The sequence below is a fragment of the Pseudophryne corroboree genome, chromosome 5 (genome assembly GCF_028390025.1).
Source record: "Pseudophryne corroboree isolate aPseCor3 chromosome 5, aPseCor3.hap2, whole genome shotgun sequence".
In the NCBI taxonomy this organism is placed as follows: Eukaryota; Metazoa; Chordata; class Amphibia; order Anura; family Myobatrachidae; genus Pseudophryne; species Pseudophryne corroboree.
Window position 1 is genome coordinate 413,210,760 of NC_086448.1, and position 26,163 is coordinate 413,236,922.

At 46.8% G+C, this 26,163-nt stretch overlaps 1 protein-coding gene across 3 annotated transcripts in view; it reads left to right on the forward strand.

Annotated features, from left to right (window-relative positions):
* The window catches only part of TGFBR1 (transforming growth factor beta receptor 1), a 175,515-nt gene that overhangs the window by 81,671 nt on the left and 67,681 nt on the right, over positions 1 to 26,163 (forward strand). For all 3 annotated transcript variants that reach the window (XM_063922772.1, XM_063922773.1, XM_063922774.1), the window contains exons 4-5: positions 1,019 to 1,249; positions 25,400 to 25,567. In XM_063922772.1, the coding sequence (XP_063778842.1) occupies positions 1,019 to 1,249; positions 25,400 to 25,567 (399 nt within the window). The remainder of the gene's footprint in view (positions 1 to 1,018; positions 1,250 to 25,399; positions 25,568 to 26,163) is intronic.

The window sequence follows — 26,163 nt, forward strand, 5'->3', positions numbered from 1 at the left end:
TTGAATATACTTTTGTCGAAAAGCCGCATTTTTAACAGTGCAGACATGTCGAATTTGTTAAATGTCGAATTTGAAAAAGTCGAATTTCAAACGTCCGTTTTTTTGACGAAAAGTACTGTATTGCATTGACGAATCCAATTCGGCACGTTTTTTGTGTCGAAAACGGCCCGTTTTTCGACATTTGCGGCAATTCGACCGCAATTGCATATACCCCCAAGAGAGGAAAAAATAACTTTGCCTCATGTTTTTCAGGACATCTAGTTTTTCGGGCCATGATGTCAAATTACCTTGAAAATATATAATAAAATTGGTAACTTTTTTTTTTATTTCTTTTTTTGCTATTAACTTTGCACTTGCTTCAGATATGCCAAACTTTTTTGTAGTACAGTAGTCACAAGACTCACTAGTGCTAAACTCTTTTATAAATGAAGCACAAAGGCAACTTAATTTTCATTACCATACTGAAGCACTTGTTCCCACATTTATTTTTAAATATAATTTTGACTCTGTTTGTGTGTTTATGTCCATTATTTTTCCTGCTCTTTCCTTTTTGCTTATCCCCTGTATTGTTTTTGTATTTTTTACACTTTATGGGGTTTTCAGTTGGCCACAATAATGTTTCTCCTGAAAACCATCAGTCAAAAATATCCCATTTTTTATCGTCCTATTCAATTAAAACCCTTGTTTTGAGGAGAAAAATGTCCCGTTTTCGTTCTATAACACATGTGATCTGGAATAAGTATCTGGATCCATGTGTTATGGCCGGCTCTGAGGGCTGCTTATCGGGGATTATGGTTCGCGTGCCTGAGGCACCCAAAACATAATCCCCAATAAGTGTCGGATTGGGGCTAACTGAATAGCCCCAGTTGAATCAATACCCCCCATAACAGGTAAAGCTTATGTGTTTCCTATTGTGCTAGCAATAGCATAGTTTGCTTATAAACTGAATACGTTTCATGAAATAGCTGATTATTTACAGTGTCACTGATTTATTTTTATTTATTTTTATTTGTCCAAGGTCTACCTTTACTTGTGCAAAGAACGATTGCTAGGACTATAGTTTTGCAAGAGAGCATTGGCAAAGGTCGCTTTGGTGAAGTGTGGCGTGGGAAGTGGAGAGGAGAAGAAGTGGCAGTAAAGATTTTCTCTTCAAGAGAAGAACGTTCATGGTTCCGTGAGGCAGAAATCTACCAAACTGTGATGCTGCGTCATGAAAACATCCTTGGTTTTATTGCTGCAGACAATAAAGGTATGTAAACCTTTAACAATCGTATACTACTTTTTGTTTTGTGTGTTTAGGTTGTGATGATTTTGTATTTTTTCTTTTGCATTTAAATTTATCTATTAAAATCCAAGCCCATATGTAATAGCCTGCAAGATGCTGGAACCAACACCATTCCAACGATTTAGCCTGCAGATCTTAATTGGCAATAAGTTAAAGGCAACTAGCGAACTATGTAATAAATTAGAGTACAATTTGTCACCACCCCCAATTGCCCCCCCCCCCCCCCTTCCTTATTTTAGCAGTATTCTGTAGCAGGTGCCCTGAAGACGATTACTTAATGATTAAAACATTGGTAAACACAGATTGACGCTTTTGTGAATTTAACACCACTTTTGACTAAAGAATTGTTACTGCTTGTTTAGAGAAAACAATCTACAGAATAATTCTACTAAACTATGTTTCTGTAACATGCGCAGTGAGGGTTTGATTGGAGACATGCATGTGCACTGCGAGAGCCGCCACTACCACTAATGATTAAAGACATCTGGTGTAACTCACCCTGCTGGATGCCATCACCATTAAAGTGTCCTTTATAGCCCCAGAGTTAGAGGATGACCAGAAGAACACACAACCTGCATTCCTTATGCAACTGGACCTGTTGGAAAGGGCTGATAGCCAGTGCTTCCAGGAGGAGGTGGCTGAGTGTGTGGGACAGAGGGGTGAGAGGAATGAGGGGATTAGAGTGAGAGTGACACATTGAACGATTCTTTACCTTTTACCCCATTAACATTTTATGTCTGAGAGAGCCGAAATGTATCTTTACTTGATGATGATTAATTTTCTATACAAAACCTAATAGAAAGTGTGATACCCCTATGTTAAAAATATCCAAAACAGAAGTGTGTGGGTCCAGAGCAATACCGCAGTGCGTTTTATTTGTTGCCTCTAAGCCAAACTTCCTTAGGGGGATAGAAACAATGAAAGTGCTGGGGGCCACTCTTATACTGTATATCCATACAATTAAGTGTCAATCCCAAATAAGGCTTGCTTTATGTGCATACCACAGGGTCCACAACATTTTTTGGGAATACGCCTTACATGTATAGTTACAATATTAAAGTATCGTGAGACTTACAAATTGCAATATGTACATAAGTGCACACCCTTCCAACTGTCCTGATTCATGGACCTTCAAAGCGGCCGGGTTTTACACAAAAGTTGTGTATGTGGCAATGCAGACGCCATTTTGTGTTTTCTGTTCTTTTGAAAGTGTAAATGATGGAAATAAAATCATACTTTTTTTGACACGTTAAAAGAATGTCTAATCTGTAATTTGATGCTATTTGGAGATTTTTTTCATCTTTCCTTGGCTTCTTTTTGCACTTTAAAATTGTTTTTTGCCTGGGGTGCCCAAACTTTCAAACCCCACTAATATATCCAAAATGCTTGGGACCAGAGGTATTTTGGATATCGGATTTTTACGTATTTTGGAATAATTGCATACCATAAAGAGAGATCATGGTGATGGGACCTAAATCTAAGCATAGAATGCATTTATGTTACATATACACCTTATACATAAAGCCTGAAGGTCATTTTAGCCAATATTTTTTTATAACTTTGTGCATTAAACAAAGTGTGTCTACATTCACACAATTCATTTATGTTTCATATACACCTTATACACACAGCCTGAAGGTCATTTAATACATATTTTTAATAACTTTGTGTATTAAACAAAGTTTGTGTACATTGAGCCATCAAAAAACAAAGGTTTCACTATCTCACTCTCACTCGGAAAAGTCCGTATTTCGGAATATTCCGTATTTCTCTGACGTCCTAGTGGATGCTGGGAACTCCGAAAGGACCATGGGGGATAGCGGCTCCGCAGGAGACTGGGCACAAAAGTAAAAGCTTTAGGACTAGCTGGTGTGCACTGGCTCCTCCCCCTATGACCCTCCTCCAAGCCTCAGTTAGATTTTTGTGCCCGAACGAGAAGGGTGCAATCTAGGTGGCTCTCCTGAGCTGCTTAGAGTAAAAGTTTAAATTAGGTTTTTTATTTTCAGTGAGTCCTGCTGGCAACAGGCTCACTGCATCGAGGGACTAAGGGGAGAAGAAGCGAACTCACCTGCGTGCAGAGTGGATTTGGCTTCTTAGGCTACTGGACATTAGCTCCAGAGGGACGATCACAGGCCCAGCCATGGATGGGTCCCAGAGCCGCGCCGCCGTCCCCCTTACAGAACAAGAAGAGCAGAAGAGGTCCGGAAAATCGGCGGCAGAAGACGTCCTGTCTTCAATAAGGTAGCGCACAGCACCGCAGCTGTGCGCCATTGCTCTCAGCACACTTCACACTCCGGTCACTGAGGGTGCAGGGCGCTGGGGGGGGGCGCCATGAGACGCAATAAAAATACCTTAGATGGCAAAAAATACATCACATATAGCTCCTGGGCTATATGGATGTATTTAACCCCTGCCAGTTTTTCCTTAAAAAAGCGGGAGAAAGGCTCCGCCCCCTTCTCGGCGGCCTATCTCCTCAGCACACTGGCGCCATTTTCCCTCACAGCTCCGTTGGAGGGAAGCTCCCTGACTCTCCCCTGCAGTCCTGCACTACAGAAACAGGGTAAAACAAGAGAGGGGGGGGCACTAATTTGGCAGATAAATCAATACAGCAGCTATATAAGGGAAAAACACTTATATAAGGTTATCCCTGTGTGTATATATATATATATATATATATATATATATAGCGCTCTGGTGTGTGCTGGCAAACTCTCCCTCTGTCTCCCCAAAGGGCTAGTGGGGTCCTGTCCTCTATCAGAGCATTCCCTGTGTGTGTGCTGTATGTCGGTACGTTGTGTCGACATGTATGAGGAGGAAAATGGTATGGAGGCGGAGCAATTGCCTGTAATAGTGATGTCACCCCCTAGGGAGTCGACACCTGACTGGATGGTCTTATGGAAGGAATTACGTGATAGCGTCAGCACTTTACAAAAGACTGTTGACGACATGAGACAGCCGGCAAATCAGTTATTACCTGTACAGGCGTCTCAAACACCGTCGGGGGCTCTAAAGCGCCCGTTACCTCAGATGGTCGACACAGACCCAGACACGGACACTGACTCCAGTGTCGACGGTGAGGAAACAAACGTATTTTCCAGTAGGGCCACACGTTACATGATCACGGCAATGAAGGAGGTTTTGAACATTTCTGATACTACAAGTACCACAAAAAAGGGTATTATGTGGGGTGTGAAAAAACTACCCGTAGTTTTTCCTGAATCAGATGAATTAAATGAGGTGTGTGATGAAGCGTGGGTTTCCCCCGATAAAAAACTGCTAATTTCTAAAAAATTATTGGCATTATACCCTTTCCCGCCAGAGGTTAGGGCGCGTTGGGAAACACCCCCTAGGGTAGATAAGGCGCTCACACGCTTATCAAAACAAGTGGCGTTACCGTCTCCTGATACGGCCGCCCTCAAGGAACCAGCTGATAGGAAGCTGGAAAATATCCTTAAAAGTATATACACACATACTGGTATTATACTGCGACCAGCAATCGCCTCAGCCTGGATGTGCAGTGCTGGGGTGGCTTGGTCGGATTCCCTGACTGAAAATATTGATACCCTGGACAGGGACAGTATATTATTGACTATAGAGCATTTAAAGGATGCATTTCTATATATGCGAGATGCACAGAGGGATATTTGCACTCTGGCATCAAGAGTAAGTGCGCTGTCCATTTCTGCCAGAAGAGGGTTATGGACGCGACAGTGGTCAGGTGATGCGGATTCCAAACGGCATATGGAAGTATTGCCGTATAAAGGGGAGGAGTTATTTGGGGTCGGTCTATCGGACCTGGTGGCCACGGCAACGGCTGGGAAATCCACCTTTTTACCCCAGGTCACCTCTCAGCAGAAAAAGACACCGTCTTTTCAGGCTCAGTCCTTTCGTCCCCATAAGGGCAAGCGGGCAAAAGGCCACTCATATCTGCCCCGGGGCAGAGGAAGGGGAAAAAGACTGCAGCAGGCAGCCTCTTCCCAGGAACAGAAGCCCTCCCCCGCTTCTGCCAAGTCCTCAGCATGACGCTGGGGCCTTACAAGCGGACTCAGGCACGGTGGGGGCCCGTCTCAAGAATTTCAGCGCGCAGTGGGCTCACTCGCAAGTGGACCCCTGGATCCTGCAGGTAGTATCTCAGGGGTACAAATTGGAATTCGAGACGTCTCCCCCTCGCCGGTTCCTGAAGTCTGCTTTACCAACGTCTCCCTCCGACAGGGAGGCGGTATTGGAAGCCATTCACAAGCTGTATTCCCAGCAGGTGATAATCAAGGTACCCCTCCTACAACAGGGAAAGGGGTATTATTCCACGCTGTTTGTGGTACCGAAGCCGGACGGCTCAGTGAGACCTATTTTAAATCTGAAATCCTTGAACACTTACATACAAAGGTTCAAATTCAAGATGGAGTCACTCAGAGCAGTGATAGCGAACCTGGAAGAAGGGGACTATATGGTGTCTCTGGACATCAAGGATGCTTACCTCCATGTCCCAATTTGCCCTTCTCACCAAGGGTACCTCAGGTTTGTGGTACAGAACTGTCATTATCAGTTTCAGACGCTGCCGTTTGGATTGTCCACGGCACCCCGGGTCTTTACCAAGGTAATGGCCGAAATGATGATTCTTCTTCGAAGAAAAGGCGTCTTAATTATCCCTTACTTGGACGATCTCCTGATAAGGGCAAGGTCCAGGGAACAGTTAGAGGTCGGAGTAGCACTATCTCAAGTAGTACTACGACAGCACGGGTGGATTCTAAATATTCCAAAATCGCAGCTGATTCCGACGACACGTCTGCTGTTCCTAGGGATGATTCTGGACACAGTCCAGAAAAAGGTGTTTCTCCCGGAGGAGAAAGCCAGGGAGTTATCCGAGCTAGTCAGGAACCTCCTAAAACCAGGCCAAGTGTCAGTGCATCAATGCACAAGGGTCCTGGGAAAAATGGTGGCTTCTTACGAAGCGATTCCATTCGGCAGATTCCACGCAAGAACTTTTCAGTGGGATCTGCTGGACAAATGGTCCGGATCGCATCTTCAGATGCATCAGCGGATAACCCTGTCTCCAAGGACAAGGGTGTCTCTCCTGTGGTGGTTGCAGAGTGCTCATCTTCTAGAGGGCTGCAGATTCGGCATTCAGGACTGGGTCCTGGTGACCACGGATGCCAGCCTGAGAGGCTGGGGAGCAGTCACACAGGGAAGAAATTTCCAGGGCTTGTGGTCAAGCATGGAAACGTCATTTCACATAAATATCCTGGAACTAAGGGCCATTTACAATGCCCTAAGTCAAGCAAGGCCTCTGCTTCAGGGTCAGCCGGTGTTGATCCAGTCGGACAACATCACGGCAGTCACCCACGTAAACAGACAGGGCGGCACAAGAAGCAGGAGGGCAATGACGGAAGTTGCAAGGATTCTTCGCTGGGCGGAAAATCATGTGATAGCACTGTCAGCAGTGTTCATTCCGGGAGTGGACAACTGGGAAGCAGACTTCCTCAGCAGACACGACCTCCACCCGGGGGAGTGGGGACTTCACCCAGAAGTCTTCCACATGATTGTGAACCGTTGGGAAAAACCAAAGGTGGACATGATGGCGTCCCGCCTCAACAAAAAACTAGACAGATATTGCACCAGGTCAAGGGACCCTCAGGCAATAGCTGTGGACGCTCTGGTAACACCGTGGTTGTGTACCAGTCAGTGTATGTGTTCCCTCCTCTGCCTCTCATACCCAAGGTACTGAGAATCATAAGAAGGAGAGGAGTAAGATCTATACTCGTGGCTCCGGATTGGCCAAGAAGGACTTGGTACCCGGAACTTCAAGAGATGCTCACGGAGGACCCGTGGCCTCTACCTCTAAGAAAGGACCTGCTCCAGCAGGGACCCTGTCTGTTCCAAGACTTACCGCTGCTGCGTTTGACGGCATGGCGGTTGAACGCCGGATCCTGAAGGAAAAAGCCATTCCGGATGAAGTCATCCCTACCCTGATCAAAGCCAGGAAGGATGTAACTGTGCAACATTATCACCGTATTTGGCGTAAATATGTTGCGTGGTGTGAGGCCAGGAAGGCCCCTACAGAGGAATTTCAACTGGGTCGTTTCCTGCATTTCCTGCAAACAGGACTGTCTATGGGCCTAAAATTAGGGTCCACTAAGGTTCAAATTTCGGCCCTGTCGATTTTCTTCCAGAAAGAACTAGCTTCAGTCCCTGAAGTTCAGACGTTTGTCAAGGGGGTACTGCATATACAGCCTCCTTTTGTGCCTCCAGTGGCACCTTGGGATCTCAATGTAGTTTTGGGGTTCCTAAAATCACATTGGTTTGAACCACTCACCACTGTGGACTTAAAATATCTCACATGGAAAGTGGTAATGCTGTTAGCCCTGGCTTCAGCCAGGCGTGTCTTAGAATTGGCGGCTTTATCCTATAAAAGCCCTTACCTAATTTTTCATACGGACAGGGCAGAATTGAGGACTCGTCCTCAATTTCTCCCTAAGGTGGTTTCAGCTTTTCATTTAAACCAGCCTATTGTGGTACCTGCGGCTACTAGGGACTTGGAGGATTCCAAGTTGCTGGACGTAGTCAGGGCCCTGAAAATATATGTTTCCAGGACGGCTGGAGTCAGAAAATCTGACTCGCTGTTTATCCTGTATGCACCCAACAAGCTGGGTGCTCCTGCTTCTAAGCAGACTATGGCTCGTTGGATTTGTAGTACAATTCAGCTTGCACATTCTGTGGCAGGCCTGCCACAGCCAAAATCTGTAAAAGCCCATTCCACAAGGAAAGTGGGCTCATCTTGGGCGGCTGCCCGAGGGGTCTCGGCTTTACAACTTTGCCGAGCAGCTACTTGGTCAGGGGCAAACACGTTTGCTAAATTCTACAAATTTGATACCCTGGCTGAGGAGGACCTGGAGTTCTCTCATTCGGTGCTGCAGAGTCATCCGCACTCTCCCGCCCGTTTGGGAGCTTTGGTATAATCCCCATGGTCCTTTCGGAGTTCCCAGCATCCACTAGGACGTCAGAGAAAATAAGAATTTACTTACCGATAATTCTATTTCTCATAGTCCGTAGTGGATGCTGGGCGCCCATCCCAAGTGCGGATTGTCTGCAATACTTGTACATAGTTACAAAAATCGGGTTATTATTGTTGTGAGCCATCTTTTCAGAGGCTCCTCTGTTATCATGCTGTTAACTGGGTTCAGATCACAGGTTGTACGGTGTGATTGGTGTGGCTGGTATGAGTCTTACCCGGGATTCAAAATCCTTCCTTATTGTGTACGCTCGTCCGGGCACAGTATCCTAACTGAGGCTTGGAGGAGGGTCATAGGGGGAGGAGCCAGTGCACACCAGCTAGTCCTAAAGCTTTTACTTTTGTGCCCAGTCTCCTGCGGAGCCGCTATCCCCCATGGTCCTTTCTGAGTTCCCAGCATCCACTACGGACTGAGAAATAGAATTATCGGTAAGTAAATTCTTATTTTCGGAATATTTGGATATGGGATACTCAACCTGTATATTATTATAAAAATTTGCACAATGTTTTAGCGGTCTACCAAAACCTATTCAAGTTATATAATGAATATTTAAAAGTGCAAACTGCTTTAATTTAAGGGTATTCACATCTACATTGGAGGAAGAAGTTAACAATTATGACTGTTTAATTAAGCAGGCAAACTGTTTTCAGTTGATTCCAAGTGTGACATTTGGATTTGGAAGCTGTTGCTGTGAACTCACAACATGGTGTCAAAGGAGCTCTCCATGCAAGTTAAACGGGCCATCCTAATGCTACAACAACAAATCCATCCGAGATGGAGGGAGCCTTAGGAGAGGCCAAATTAACAGTTTGGTACATTCTGAAGAAAAAAAGAACATACTGGTGAGCATGGCAACACCAAAGGCAACAGTGGTGGAGGAATTAGGGATTCTATGTTTCAAATAGAAACCTCTTCACAACATCCATGCAAGTGAAGGACACTCTCCAGGAGTTAGGCATACCATTATGCAAGTCTACAATAAAGAGAAGATTTCACGAGCGCAAATACAAAGGGTTCACTAAAACATGCAAGCCATTCATAAGTCTAAAGAATAGAAAGCCCTGATTAGACTTTACCAATAAACATCTAAAAAAGCCAGCCCAGTTCTGAAACAGAATTCTTTGGACAGATGAAACGAAGATCAACCTGTACCAAAATGGTGGAAAGAAAATAGTATGTAGACGGCTTGGATTGGCTCATGATCTGAAGCATACCTCATTATCTGTGGAGACAGTTTGATGGTATGGGCGTGCATGTCTTCCAATGGCATTGGGTCACTAGTATTGATCCTGTGACTGAAGATAAAGCAGCAAGATGAATTCTGACGTGTAAAGGGATATACTGTCTGCTCAGAAATATCCAAATTTAGCAAAGTTAACTGGACTGGACTTCACAATACAGATGAACAATGATGAAAAATGTACTGCAAAAGCAATTTAGGAGTGTTTTTTTAAGGCAAAGTAGTAGTAGAATGTTCTGCAATGGCTGAATCATTCACCTGATCTCAACCCGACTGAACATGCACTTCATTTGCTGAAGACCAAACTAAATGCAGAAAGACCCACAAACTACATCTGAAGACAACTGCAGTACAGGCCTGGCAAAGAAGGAAACCCAACATTTGGTGATGTCCATTGGTTCAAGACTTCAGGCAGTCATTGTCTGCAAAGGCTTTTCAACAAAGTATTTAAATGGACACTCTTATTTATGCTTATGTTAATTCGTCCAAATTGCAATTGAGCCCTTTAAAACAGGGAACAGTTTCTAAAAATAGTTGCAATTCCCAAACGCTTCATATGATATTTCTCTGACGTCCTAGTTGATGCCGGGAACTCCGTAAGGACCATGGGGATAGCGGCTCCGCAGGAGACTGGGCACAAAAGTAAAAGCTTTAGGACTACCTGGTGTGCACTGGCTCCTCCCCCTATGACCCTCCTCCAAGCCTCAGTTAGATTTTTGTGCCCGAACGAGAAGGGTGCACACTAGGTGGCTCTCCTGAGCTGCTTAGTGAAAAAGTTTGTTAGGTTTTTTATTTTCAGTGTGTCCTGCTGGCAACAGGCTCACTGCATCGAGGGACTAAGGGGAGAAGAAGCGAACTCACCTGCGTGCAGAGTGGATTGGGCTTCTTAGGCTACTGGACATTAGCTCCAGAGGGACCGATCACAGGCCCAGCCATGGATGGGTCCCAGAGCCGCGCCGCCGGCCCCCTTACAGAGCCAGAAGACAGAAGAGGTCCGGAAAATCGGCGGCAGAAGACGTCCTGTCTTCAACAAGGTAGCGCACAGCACTGCAGCTGTGCGCCATTGCTCTCAGCACACTTCACACTCCGGTCACTGAGGGTGCAGGGCGCTGGGGGGGGGCGCCCTGAGACGCAATAGAAACACCTTGGATGGCAAAAAAAATGCATCACATATAGCTCCTGGGCTATATGGATGGATTTAACCCCTGCCAGAATACACACAAAAACGGGAGATAGGCTCCGCCCCCTTCTCGGCGGCCTTATCTCCTCAGCACACTGGCGCCATTTTCTCTCACAGCTCAGTTGAAGGGAAGCTCCCTGGCTCTCCCCTGCAGTTACTACACTACAGAAAGGGTTAAAAAAGAGAGGGGGGCACTAATTACGCGCAGTATTAAAAATACAGCAGCTATAAGGGGAAAAACACTTATATAAGGTTATCCCTGTATATATATAGCGCTCTGGTGTGTGCTGGCATACTCTCCCTCTGTCTCCCCAAAGGGCTAGTGGGGTCCTGTCCTCTATCAGAGCATTCCCTGTGTGTGTGCTGTGTGTCGGTACGTTTGTGTCGACATGTATGAGGAGAAAAATGATGTGGAGACGGAGCAGATTGCCTGTAATAGTGATGTCACCCCCTAGGGGGTCGACACCTGAGTGGATGAACTGTTGGAAGGAATTACGTGACAGTGTCAGCTCTGTATAAAAGACAGTGGTTGACATGAGACAGCCGGCTACTCAGCTTGTGCCTGTCCAGACGTCTCATAGGCCGTCAGGGGCTCTAAAGCGCCCGTTACCTCAGATGGCAGATATAGACGCCGACACGGATACTGACTCCAGTGTCGACGGTGAAGAGACAAATGTGACTTCCAGTAGGGCCACACGTTACATGATTGAGGCAATGAAAAATGTTTTACACATTTCTGATAATACGAGTACCACCAAAAAGGGGTATTATGTTCGGTGAGGAAAAACTACCTGTAGTTTTCCTGAATCTGAGAAATTAAATGAGGTGTGTGATGAAGCGTGGGTTTCCCCCGATAACAACTGATAATTTCTAAAATGTTATTGGCATTATATCCTTTCCCGCCAGAGGTTAGGGTGCGTTGGGAAACACATCCTAGGGTGGATAAAGCGCTCACACGCTTTTAAGAACAAGGGCTCTACCCTCTCCTGAGATGGCCGCCCTTAAGGATCCTGCTGATAGAAAGCAGGAGGGTATCCTAAAATGTATTTACACACATACTGGTGTTATACTGCGACCAGCAATCGCCTCAGCCTGGATGTGCAGTGCTGGGTTGGCGTGGTCGGATTCCCTGACTGAAAATATTGATACCCTAGATAGGGACAGTATATTATTGCCTATAGAGCATTTAAAAGATGCATTTCTATATATGCGTGATGCACAGCGGAATATTTGCCGACTGGCATCAAGTCTAAGTGCGTTGTCCATTTCTGCCAGTAGAGGGTTATGGACACGACAGTGGTCAGGTGATGCGGATTCCAAACGGCATTTGGAAGTATTACCTTATTAAGGGGAGGAGTTATTTGGGGTCGGTCTTTCAGACCTGGTGGCCACGGCAACAGCTGGGAAATCCACGTTTGTACCCCAGGTCGCCTCTCAACATAAGAAGACGCCGTATTATCAGGCGCAGTCCTTTCGTGGGCAAGCGGGCAAAAGGTTCCTCTTTTCTGCCACGTGACGAGAGGGAGAGGAAAATAGGCTGCAGAAATCAGCCAGTTCCCAGGAACAGAAGCCCTCTCCCGCCTCTGCCAAGCCCTCAGTATGACGCTGGGGCTTTACAAGCAGAATCGGGCACGGTGGGGGCCCGTCTCAATGAATTTCAGCGCGCAGTGGGCTCACTCGCAAGTAGACCCCTGGATCCTTCAGGTGATATCTCAGGGGTACAAATTGGAATTCGAGACGTCTCCTCCTCGCCGTTTTTCCTAAAGTCGGCTTTACCGACGTCTCCCTCTGACAGGGAGGCAGTTTTGGAAGCCATTCACAAGCTGTATTCCCAGCAGGTGATAATCAAGGTACCCCTCCTGCAACAGGGAACGGGGTATTATTCCACACTGTTGTGGTACCGAAGCCGGACGGCTCGGTGAGACCGATTCTAAATCAAAAATCTTTGAACACTTACATACGGAGGTTCAAATTCAAGTTGGAGTCACTCAGAGCAGTGATTGCGAACCTGGAAGAAGGGGACTACATGATGTCTCGGGACATCAAGGATGCTTACCTTCATGTCCCAATTTACCCTTCTCACCAAGGGTACCTCAGGTTTGTGGTACAGAACTGTCACTATCAGTTTCAGACGCTGCCGTTTGGATGGTCCACGGCACCCCGGGTCTTTACCAAGGTAACGGCCGAAATGATGATACTCCTTCGAAGGAAGGGAGTTTTAGTTATCCCTTACTTGGACGATCTCCTGATAAGGGTAAGATCCAGAGAACAGTTGGAGGTCGGTGTAGCACTATCTCAGGTAGTGTTGCGGCAGCACGGTTGGATTCTCAATATTCCAAAATCGCAGCTGGTTCCGACGACTCGTCTTCTGTTCCTAGGGATGATCCTGGACACAGTCCAGAAAAAGGTGTTTCTCCCGGAGGAGAAAGCTAGGGAGTTATCCGAGCTAGTCAGGAACCTCCTAAAACCGAGCCAAGTCTCAGTGCATCAATGCACAAGGGTTCTGGGAAAAATGGTGGCTTCCTACGAAGCAATCCCATTCGGCAGATTCCACGCAAGAACTTTCCAGTGGGACCTGCTGGACAAATGGTCCAGGTCGCATCTTCAGATGCATCAGCGGATAACCCTGTCACCAAGGACAAGGGTGTCCCTCCTGTGGTGGTTGCAGAGTGCTCATCTTCTAGAGGGCCGCAGATTCGGCATTCAGGACTGGGTCCTGGTGACCACGGATGCCAGCCTGCGAGGCTGGGGAGCAGTGTCACAGGAAAGGAATTTCCAGGGCTTATGGTCAAGCCTGGAGACATCACTTCACATAAATATCCTGAAGCTAAGGGCCATTTACAATGCTCTAAGCTTAGCAAGACCTCTGCTTCAAGGTCAGCCGGTGTTGATCCAGTCGGACAACATCACGGCAGTCACCCACGTAAACAGACAGGGTGGCACAAGAAGCAGGAGGGCAATGGCAGAAGCTGCAAGGATTCTTCGCTGGGCGGAAAATCATGTGATAGCACTGTCAGCAGTGTACATTCCGGGAATGGACAACTGGGAAGCAGACTTCCTCAGCAGATCAGGCAATAGCTGTAGACGCTCTGGTAACACCGTGGGTGTACCGGTCAGTGTATGTGTTCCATCCTCTGCCTCTCATACACAAGGTACTGAGAATTATAAGATGGAGAGGAGTAAGCACTATATTTGTGACTCCGGATTGGCCAAGAAGGACTTGGTAACCAGAACTTCAAGAGATGCTCACGGAGGATCCGTGGCCTCTACCTCTAAGAAGGGACCTGCTCCAGCAAGGACCCTGTCTGTTCCAAGACTTACCGCGGCTGCGTTTGACGGCATGGCGGTTGAACGCCGGATCCTGAAGGAAAAAGGCATTCCGGATGAAGTCATCCCTATCCTGATCAAAGCCAGGAAGGATGTAACCGCAAAACATTATCACCGCATTTGGCGAAAATATGTTGCGTGGTGCGAGGCCAGTAAGGCCGACGGAGGAATTTCAACTGGGTTGATTCCTACATTTCCTGCAAACAGGAGTGTCTATGGGCCTAAAATTGGGGTCCATTAAGGTTCAAATTTCGGCCCTGTCAATTTTCTTCCAAAAAGAACTAGCTTCAGTCCCTGAAGTTCAGACGTTTGTAAAAGGGGTACTGTATATACAGCCTCCTTTTGTGCCTCTAGTGGCACCTTGGGATCTCAATGTAGTTTTTGGGTTCCAAAAGTCACATTGGTTTGAACCACTTAAATCTGTGGAGTTAAAATATCTCACATGGAAGGTGGTCATGCTGTTGGCCCTGGCCTGGGCCAGGCGCGTGTCAGAATTGGCGGCTTTATCCTGTAAAAGCCCTCATCTGATTTTCCATTCGGACAGGGCGGAATTGAGGACTCGTCCTCAGTTTCTCCCTAAGGTGGTTTCAGCGTTTCACCTGAACCAACCTATGGTGGTGCCTGCGGCTACTAGGGACTTGGAGGACTCCAAGTTGCTAGACGTTGTCAGGGCCCTGAAAATATATGTTTCCAGGACTGCTGGAGTCAGAAAATCTGACTCGCTGTTTATCCTGTATGCACCCAACAAGCTGGGTGCTCCTGCTTCTAAGCAGACTATTGCTCGTTGGATTTGTAGTACAATTCAGCTTGCACATTCTGTGGCAGGCCTGCCACAGCCAAAAATCTGTAAATGCCCACTCCACAAGGGAGGTGGGCTCATCTTGGGCGGCTGCCCGAGGGATCTCGGCTTTACAACTTTGCCGAGCAGCTACTTGGTCAGGAGCAAATACGTTTGTAAAATTCTACAAATTTGATACCCTGGCTGAGGAGGACCTGGAGTTCTCTCATTTGGTGCTGCAGAGTCATCCGCACTCTCCCGCCCGTTTGGGAGCTTTGGTATAATCCCCATGGTCCTTACGGAGTCCCCAGCATCCACTAGGACGTCAGAGAAAATAAGAATTTACTTACCGATCATTCTATTTCTCGTAGTCCGTAGTGGATGCTGGGCGCCCATCCCAAGTGCGGATTGTCTGCAATACTGGTACATAGTTATTGTTACCAAAAAATTGGGTTATTGCTGTAGTGAGCCATCTTTTCTAGAGGCTCCTCTGTTATCATGCTGTTAACTGGGTTTAGATCACAAGTTATATGGTGTGATTGGTGTGGCTGGTATGAGTCTTACCCGGGATTCAAAATCCTTCCTTATTGTGTACGCTCGTCCGGGCACAGTATCCTAACTGAGGCTTGGAGTAGGGTCATAGGGGGAGGAGCCAGTGCACACCAGGTAGTCCTAAAGCTTTTACTTTTGTGCCCAGTCTCCTGCGGAGCCGCTATTCCCCATGGTCCTTACGGAGTCCCCAGCATCCACTACGGACTACGAGAAGTAGAATTATCGGTAAGTAAATTCTTATTTTTTGTTCAACCTCTTGAATTAAAGCTGAAAGTCTGCTCCTCAATTGCATCTGCACTGTTTCATTTCAAATTCATTGTGGTGGTGTACAGAGGCAAAATTCAGAAAATTGTGTCAGTGTCCAAAAAAAAATAAAAAATATATATATAATACACACACTGCTCAAAAAAATAAAGTCAATCACACTTCTGTGAAATCAAATTGTCCACTTAGGAAGCAACACTGATTGACAATCAATTTCACATGCTGTTGTGCAAATGGAATAGACAACAGGTGGAAATTGTAGGCATTTAGCAAGACACCCCCAATAAAGGAGGAGTTCTGCAGGTGGTGACCACAGACCACTTCTCAGCTCCTATGCTTTCTGGCTGATGTTTTGGTCACTTTTGAAAGCTGGCGGTGCTTTCACTCTAGTGGTAGCATGAGACGGAGTCTACAACCCACACAAGTGGCTCAGGTAGTGCAGCTCATCCAGGATGGCACATCAATGCGAGCTGTGGCAAGAAGGTTTGCTGTGTCTGTCAGCGTAGTGTCCAGAGCATGGAGGCGCTACCAGGAGACAGGCCAGTACATAAGGAGACGTGGAGGAGGCCGTAGGAGGGCAATAACCCAGCAGCAGGACCGCTACCTCCGCCTTTGTGCAAGGAGGAACAGGAGGAACACTGCCTGAGCGCTGCAAAATGACCTCCAGCAAGCCACAAATGTGCATGTGTCTACTCAAACGATCAGAAACAGACTCCATGAGGGTGGTATGAGGGCCTGACGTCCACAGGCGGGGGTTGTGCTTACAGCCCAACACCGTGCAGGACGTTTGGCATTTGCCAGAGAACACCAAGATTGGCAAATTCGCCACTGGCACCCTGTGCTCTTCACAGATGAAAGCAGGTTCTCACTGAGCACATGTGACAGAGTCTGGAGACGCCAAGGAGAATGATCTGCTGCCTGCAACATCCTCCAGCATGACCGGTTTGGCAGTGGGTCAGTAATGGATTGGGGTGGCATTTCTTTGGGGGGCCGCACAGCCCTCCATGTGCTCTCCAGAGGTAGCCTGACTGCCATTAGGTACCGAGATGAGATCCTCAGACTCCTTGTGAGACCATATGCTGGTGCGGTTGGCCCTGGGTTCCTCTTAATGCAAGATAGTGCTAGACCTCATGTGGCTGGAGTGTGTCAGCAGTTCCTGCAAGACGAAAGCATTGATGCTATGGACTGGCCCGCCCGTTCCCCAGACTTGAATCCAATTGAGCACATCTGGGACATCATGTCTCGCTCCATCCGCCAACGCCACGTTGCACCACGGACTGTCCAGGAGTTGGCGGATGCTTTAGTCCAGGTCTGGGAGGAGATCCCTCAGGAGACCATCCGTCACCTCATCAGGAGCAAGCCCAGGCATTGTAGGGAGGTCATACAGGCACGCGTGGAGGCCACACACGCACTACTGAGCCTCATTTTGACTTGTTTTAAGGACATTACATCAAAGTTGGATTAGCCTCTAGTGTGTATTTCCACTTTAATTTTGAGTGTGACTCCAAATCCAGACCTCCAGGGGTTAATAAATTTGATTTCCATTGATAAATTTTGTGTGATTTTGTTGTCAGCACATTCAACTATGTAAAGAACAAAGTATTTAATAAGAATATTTCATTCATACAGATCTAGGATGTGTTATTTCAGTGTTCCCTTTATTTTTTTTGAGCAGTGTGTGTGTGTAAATACATACACACACATATATATATATATATATATATATATATATATATATATATATATATATATATATATATATATATATATATATATACACTGTATATGTACAAACCTTCAGGAACTTTACTGTAAAAAAGTTTGGTATGTAGTACAGGACACTAAAGGTGCCCATTCAGCTATACTATTTGCGCTGTGCGATTTGTACTTTAGTGGTATGCGATTTGGACTACACCCGAATTTTGCTACACTACAATATGTAATGTATGCGATGTAGATCAGAAATACCTGCCTACACATACTATTTTGCCTTGCGATATTGACTAGACGGAAGCGCGCATCGTATCACAAGGGACAATACACACTATGCAATTTGAACCAGATGCGATGCTATTTCAACTAAAAAGATAAAATAGCATGCGAGAATCGCACCGTGTGTGGGCACCGTAAGGGGCATTAAATCATACACCCACACTACAAGTATCAAAGCTGAAAATGCCTCCTGCTGAGGTGTGTGCTTCCAGGCAGCACCGGATGCGCTTTTCACCATTGGGACAGTTGATTGCCGTTCATCAAGCAATCATTAGATCAGAGCTGGGAAGGTAGCGTCAGCTTGGATGCGGGAACGACTGTGAGCAGACAAGTTAGGTAAACGATCCGCATTACTTCCAGATTCAGGCATGAGGAGCATGTATGCCTTGGTAACCCCACAGTCTGCAAAATCTGCAGCACTGTTCGCGTAGGGTAAGCACAAGTCAACCCATTAGATGACAGCTTGTTTAGGATGACCAAAGAGGACTCAAGCTGGGAGGAGACAATAGGGTCCACGTCGGGTAGCTATTGTCGGAGAAAGGACCTCATTCAGTAAGAGTAGCAGTTTCTGCTTTTTAGCAGAATATGCTACTCTTAAAAAAAAAAAAAAAAAGGCATGTTGGGGCCACCCATCGCTGGGCAAGGCCACCCTGCATGCTACCCGCCACCCACAAACTGCGATCGCACCACAATTAGTGGACGGTCGCAGAAACTAGGGAAGCCTCCTGGCGGCACAGCCTGGTCACGACAACAGGAGTCCCGCTGCCATCTGTTCCTTGGGGTGGCTGCATTTGATGTCACACAACCATCCCGAAAATGCCGCAAACACCCCACGCAACGATCCGTCACTGCCCCGCGAATGCCACTGCCTTTCAGTCAGGCAGAGACATTCGCAGCCAATTCGATCAGATGGCATTGGCTGCTAGCTCAGGACGGGAACTGTACGTGCGCATTGCCGCCTGTAACAAGGTTATTATGGTCTCGTCAATTAACTATTCGATCTGAATAACCCCAAAAGTGCGGGAAACCACTAGACTGACAGCAATTGGATGTAGAGACACAGCCAGCATTGAGGCCTGTGGGACCAGTTTATTTTCACAAAGACCCTCCTAAAAGACACACTATAGCACGTAAGTGTGGACACTAATATTGGGCCAGATTCAAATCCTATCGCACCCGCTATCTTCCATCTAAAGTGGCGGGAGATAGAGAGGCGATATTAAAAATGTACCCCGTTATCGCGCTGATTGCGCTTATTACAGTTTGGTTTAGGCACGTCAAGTGCCTAAACCCGACTTAAAGTAATGGGTGCGATCGTAAAGAGACTCTTGACACACATTTCAGCTCGCTACCTCCGGGAGTACCGAGCTGAAATTAATTTGTCGTGCACGTCGGCAGTAACATTAGAATACCGACGGTGGGGGCAGGAGAGGGTCGGAACATTTGAATCCGGACCATAGAATCTTTTGTTAATCAACCTCCTTTCTCTAACGTCCTAGTGGATGCTGGGGACTCCGAAAGGACCATGGGGAATAGCGGCTCCGCAGGAGACTGGGCACAAAAGTAAAAAGCTTTAGGACTACCTGGTGTGCACTGGCTCCTCCCCCTATGACCCTCCTCCAAGCCTCAGTTAGATTTTTGTGCCCGAACGAGAAGGGTGCAATCTAGGTGGCTCTCCTGAGCTGCTTAGAGTAAAAGTTTAAAGTAGGTTTTTTATTTTCAGTGAGACCTGCTGGCAACAGGCTCACTGCACCGAGGGACTAAGGGGAGAAGAAGTGAACTCACCTGCGTGCAGAGTGGATTGGGCTTCTTAGGCTACTGGACATTAGCTCCAGAGGGACGATCACAGGCCCAGCCATGGATGGGTCCCAGAGCCGCGCCGCCGGCCCCCTTACAGAGCCAGAAGACTGAAGAGGTCCGGAAAATCGGCGGCAGAAGACGTCCTGTCTTCAATAAGGTAGCGCACAGCACCGCAGCTGTGCGCCATTGCTCTCAGCACACTTCACACTCCGGTCACTGAGGGTGCAGGGCGCTGGGGGGGGGGCGCCCTGAGACGCAATAAAAACACCTTTTTTGGCAAAAAATACATCACATATAGCTCCTGGGCTATATGGATGCATTTAACCCCTGCCAATTTTTCCATAAAAAAGCGGGAGAAAGGCCGCAGAGAAGGGGGCGGAGCCTATCTCCTCAGCACACTGGCGCCATTTTTTCCTCACAGCTCCGTTGGAGGAAGGCTCCCTGACTCTCCCCTGCAGTCCTGAACTACAGAAACAGGGTAAAACAAGAGAGGGGGGGCACTAATTTGGCAGATAAATATATACAGCAGCTATATCAGGGAAAAACACTTATATAAGGTAATCCCTATATATATATATATATATATATATATATATCTATATATATATCTATATCTATATATATACATATATATATCTATATATATATCTATATATATATATATATATATATATATATATATATATATAATATATAGCGCTCTGGTGTGTGCTGGCAAACTCTCCCTCTGTCTCCCCAAAGGGCTAGTGGGGTCCTGTCCTCTGTCAGAGCATTCCCTGTGTGTGTTGTGTGTCGGTACGTTGTGTCGACATGTATGAGGAGGAAAATGGTGTGGAGGCGGAGCAATTGCCTGTGTTAGTGATGTCGACACCTGACTGGATGGTCTTATGGAAAGAATTACGTGATAGTGTCAGCACTTTACAAAAGACTGTTGACGACATGAGACAGCCGACAAATCAGTTAATACCTGTACAGGCGTCTCAAACACCGTCAGGGGCTCTAAAACGCCCGTTACCTCAGGTCGATACAGACACTGACACGGACAGTGTCGACGGTGAGGAAACAAACGTATTTTCCAGTAGGGCCACACGTTACATGATCACGGCAATGAAGGAGGTTTTGAACATTTCTGATACTACAAGTACCACAAAAAAGGGTATTATGTGGGGTGTGAAAAAACTACCCGTAGTTTTTCCTGAATCAGATGAATTAAATGAGGTGTGTGGTGAAGCGTGGGTTTCCCCCGATAAAAAACTGCTAATTTCTAAAAAATTATTGGCATTATACCCTTTCCCGCCAGAGGTTAGGGCACGTTGGGAAACACCCCCTAGGGTAGATAAGGCGCTCACACGCTTATCAAAACAAGTGGCGTTACCGTCTCCTGATACGGCCGCCCTCAAGGAACCAGCTGATAGGAAGCTGGAAAATATCCTAAAAAGTATATACAGTATACACACATACTGGTATTATACTGCGACCAGCAATCGCCTCAGCCTGGATGTGCAGTGCTGGGGTGGCTTGGTCGGATTCCCTGACTGAAAATATTGATACCCTGGACAGAGACAATATATTATTGACTATAGAGCATTTAAAGGATGCATTTCTATATATGCGAGATGCACAGAGGGATATTTGCACTCTGGCATCAAGAGTAAGTGCGATGTCCATTTCTGCCAGAAGAGGGTTATGGACGCGACAGTGGTCAGGTGATGCGGATTCCAAACGGCATATGGAAGTATTGCCGTATAAAGGGGAGGAGTTATTTGGGGTCGGTCTATCGGACCTGGTGGCCACGGCAACGGCTGGGAAATCCACCTTTTTACCCCAGGTCACCTCTCAGCAGAAAAAGATACCGTCTTTTCAGGCTCAGTCCTTTCGTCCCCATAAGGGCAAGCGGGCAAAAGGCCACTCATATCTGCCCCGGGGCAGAGGAAGGGGAAAAAGACTACAGCAGACAGCCTCTTCCCATGAACAGAAGCCCTCCCCCGCTTCTGCCAAGTCCTCAGCATGACGCTGGGGCCTTACAAGCGGACTCAGGCACGGTGGGGGCCCGTCTCAAGAATTTCAGCGCGCAGTGGGCTCACTCGCAAGTGGACCCCTGGATCCTGCAGGTAGTATCTCAGGGGTACAAATTGGAATTCGAGACGTCTCCCCCTCGCCGGTTCCTGAAGTCTGCTTTACCAACGTCTCCCCCCGACAGGGAGGCGGTATTGGAAGCCATTCACAAGCTGTATTCCCAGCAGGTGATAATCAAGGTACCCCTCCTACACAGGAAAAGGGGTATTATTCCACGCTGTTTGTGGTACCGAAGCCGGACGGCTCGGTGAGACCCATTTTAAATCTGAAATCCTTGAACATTTACATAAAAAGGTTCAAGTTCAAGATGGAGTCACTCAGAGCAGTGATAGCGAACCTGGAAGAAGGGGACTATATGGTGTCTCTGGACATCAAGGATGCTTACCTCCATGTCCCAATTTGCCCTTCTCACCAAGGGTACCTCAGGTTTGTGGTACAGAACTGTCACGATCAGTTTCAGACGCTGCCGTTTGGATGGTCCACGGCACCCCGGGTCTTTACCAAGGTAATGGCCGAAATGATGATTCTTCTTCGAAGAAAAGGCGTCTTAATTATCCCTTACTTGGACGATCTCCTGATAAGGGCAAGGTCCAGAGAACAGTTAGAGGTCGGAGTAGCACTATCTCAAGTAGTACTACGACAGCACGGATGGATTCTAAATATTCCAAAATCGCAGCTGATTCCGACGACACGTCTGCTGTTCCTAGGGATGATTCTGGACACAGTCCAGAAAAAGGTGTTTCTCCCGGAGGAGAAAGCCAGGGAGTTATCCGACCTAGTCAGGAACCTCCTAAGACCAGGCCAAGTGTCAGTGCATCAATGCACAAGGGTCCTGGGAAAGATGGTGGCTTCTTACGAAGCGATTCCATTCGGCAGATTCCACGCAAGAACTTTTCAGTGGGATCTGCTGGACAAATGGTCCGGATCGCATCTTCAAATGCATCAGCGGATAACCCTGTCTCCAAGGACAAGGGTGTCTCTCCTGTGGTGGTTACAGAGTGCTCATCTCCTAGAGGGCTGCAGATTCGGCATTCAGGACTGGGTCCTGGTGACCACGGGTGCCAGCCTGAGAGGCTGGGGAGCAGTCGCACAGGAAAAAAATTTCCAGGGCTTGTGGTCAAGCATGGAAACGTCACTTCACACAAATATCCTGGAACTAAGGGCCATTTACAATGCCCTAAGTCAGGCAAGGCCTCTGCTTCAGGGTCAGCCGGTGTTGATCCAGTCGGACAACATCACGGCAGTCGCCCACGTAAACAGACAGGGCGGCACAAGAAGCAGGAGGGCAATGACGGAAGTTGCAAGGATTCTTCGCTGGGCGGAAAATCATGTGATAGCACTGTCAGCAGTGTTCATTCCGGGAGTGGACAACTGGGAAGCAGACTTCCTCAGCAGACACGATCTTCACCCGGGGGAGTGGGGACTTCACCCAGAAGTCTTCCACATGATTGTGAACCGTTGGGAAAAACCAAAGGTGGACATGATGGCGTCCCGCCTCAACAAAAAACTGGACAGATATTGCGCCAGGTCAAGGGACCCTCAGGCAATAGCTGTGGACGCTCTGGTAACACCGTGGGTGTACCAGTCAGTATATGTGTTCCCTCCTCTGCCTCTCATACCCAAGGTACTGAGAATCATAAGAAGGAGAGGTGTAAAGACTATACTCGTGGCTCCGGATTGGCCAAGAAGACTTGGTACCCGGAAATTCAAGAGATGCTCACGGAAGACCCGTGGCCTCTACCTCTAAGAAAGGACCTGCTCCAGCAGGGACCATGTCTGTTCCAAGACTTACCGCGGCTGCGTTTGACGGCATGGCGGTTGAACGCCGGATCCTGAAGGAAAAAGGCATTCCGGATGAAGTTATCCCTACCCTGATCAAAGCCAGGAAGGATGTAACTGTGCAACATTATCACCGTATTTGGCGTAAATATGTTGCGTGGTGTGAGGCCAGGAAGGCCCCTACAGAGGAATTTCAACTGGGTCGATTCCTGCATTTCCTGCAAACAGGACTGTCTATGGGCCTCAAATTAGGGTCCATTAAGGTTCAAATTTCGGCCCTGTCAATATTCTTCCAAAAAGAACTAGCTTCAGTTCCTGAAGTTCAGACGTTTGTCAAGGGGGTACTGCATATACAGCCTCCTTTTGTGCCTCCAGTGGCACCTTGGGATCTCAATGTAGTTTTGGGATTCCTAAAATCACATTGGTTTGAACCACTCACCACTGTGGACTTAAAATATCTCACATGGAAAGTGGTAATGCTGTTAGCCCTGGCTTCAGCCAGGCGTGTATCAGAATTGGCGGCTTTATCCTATAAAAGCCCTTACCTGATTTTTCATACGGACAGGGCAGAATTGAGGACTCGTCCTCAATTTCTCCCTAAGGTGGTTTCAGCATTTCACTTAAACCAGCCTATTGTGGTGCCTGCGGCTACTAGGGACTTGGAGGATTCCAAGTTGCTGGACGTAGTCAGGGCCCTGAAAATATATGTTTCCAGGACGGCTGGAGTCAGAAAATCTGATTCGCTGTTTATCCTGTATGCACCCAACAAGCTGGGTGCCCCTGCTTCTAAGCAGACGATTGCTCGTTGGATTTGTAGTACAATTCAGCTTGCACATTCTGTGGCAGGCCTGCCACAGCCAAAATCTGTAAAAGCCCATTCCACACGGAAAGTGGGCTCTTCTTGGGCGGCTGCCCGAGGGGTCTCGGCTTTACAACTTTGCCGAGCAGCTACTTGGTCAGGGGCAAATACGTTTGCAAAATTCTACAAATTTGATACCCTGGCTGAGGAGGACCTGGAGTTCTCTCATTCGGTGCTGCAGAGTCATCCGCACTCTCCCGCCCGTTTGGGAGCTTTGGTATAATCCCCATGGTCCTTTCGGAGTCCCCAGCATCCACTAGGACGTTAGAGAAAATAAGAATTTACTTCCCTCGATGCAGTGAGCCTGTTGCCAGCAGGACACACTGAAAATAAAAAACCTAACTTAAACTTTTTCACTAAGCAGCTCAGGAGAGCCACCTAGTGTGCACCCTTCTCGTTCGGGCACAAAAATCTAACTGAGGCTTGGAGGAGGGTCATAGGGGGAGGAGCCAGTGCACACCAGGTAGTCCTAAAGCTTTTTACTTTTGTGCCCAGTCTCCTGCGGAGCCGCTATTCCCCATGGTCCTTTCGGAGTCCCCAGCATCCACTACGGACTATGAGAAATAGAATTATCGGTAAGTAAATTCTTATTTTTGTTTCTGTATTACATTTTGTAATGTACTATTATTTTTTTAGGGATACGGTCGTTAGGTCAACAGTCATTCGGTCGACTACTGTTGGTCGACATACACTAGGTCGACATGTGATAGGTCGACATGCATTTTTCCAACTTTTTCATACTTTACGATCCACGTGGACTACGATTGGGAACAGTAACCTGTGCCGAGTGCAGCTAGGCACCTTGCCCGAAGCATGGCGAGGGGACACTGTGCACTAATTGGGGTTTCCGGTCACACTACAAAGAAAACGACGCCATGAAAAAAAAAAACAACAACCCCAAAACCTCATGTCGACTTTTTTCATGTTGACCTACTGCATGTCGACGGATAGTGGTCGACCTAAGCGTGGTCAACCCATACCCATTTTTTTAATATTGGAAATATTTCACTTCTACTTGAGTGTAACAATTTCTGTAAGAAGTAGAACCATTACTTGTAGGGTAACTATATATGTCCTTCACAGTTCTTTTGGGTGCACATTTTTGAAAATTGTTAACTGTTAGACACATTCTTTCAATAATTCAGTTTATTATTTTCCAATTTTTCTATTTACCTTTTGTGGAGATTTTTACTTTTAGATTTTGTTAACTTTTATCTATGTTGTAGTTATGATTTTTTTTATTTTTTTTTTTATTTACAGATAATGGCACATGGACTCAACTTTGGTTGGTGTCAGATTATCATGAGCATGGTTCCCTGTTTGATTACCTAAACAGGTACACAGTGACTGTCGAGGGAATGCTGAAGCTTTCGCTGTCCACCGCAAGTGGCCTGGCTCATCTCCACATGGAAATAGTTGGGACACAAGGTATGTTTAAGTATAAGTATATTACTAAGAAACTTTTTTTTTTTTTATGTGAAATTGTTATACAGAATACTACATATTATGGGCCTAATCCTGAGTTGTATGCAAAGTGGCTTCAAGTGATGGCTGCGGCATCCAAATTTACTACCTTATGCTTATACCAGTATCCGCATGGCTTCATGCATTTAGTCGCAATGCCCACTGTTTTTTTCCATCTACAAGGCTCATTAACATTTGCATTAACACCTATCCCATGTTGGATGCAAACAATCCCACTAAAGCAAGTATGCATTCGCCATATCCATGCCTCATAATCGCACAGAATTTGGCCACATGCCTGTGACACACCCATGGGATTCCCACAATATTTATGTTGTGGGTGCGTTTGCATGCTAGCCTGCTAGTTGTCCCCAAAAAACGCTTACTACACAGACAGAGACATGTAGCCTCTGTCACAATGCTTATGCGTGGTGTGGTGCATGCTTTCGTATTTGCATGCCACTCAGAATTGGACCCTAATATATTTGACCTACTTTTGTTTTTACAAACCAAACAGTTTTAATATATTAGTGGTGACATTAGGATGTTGCTTACACACA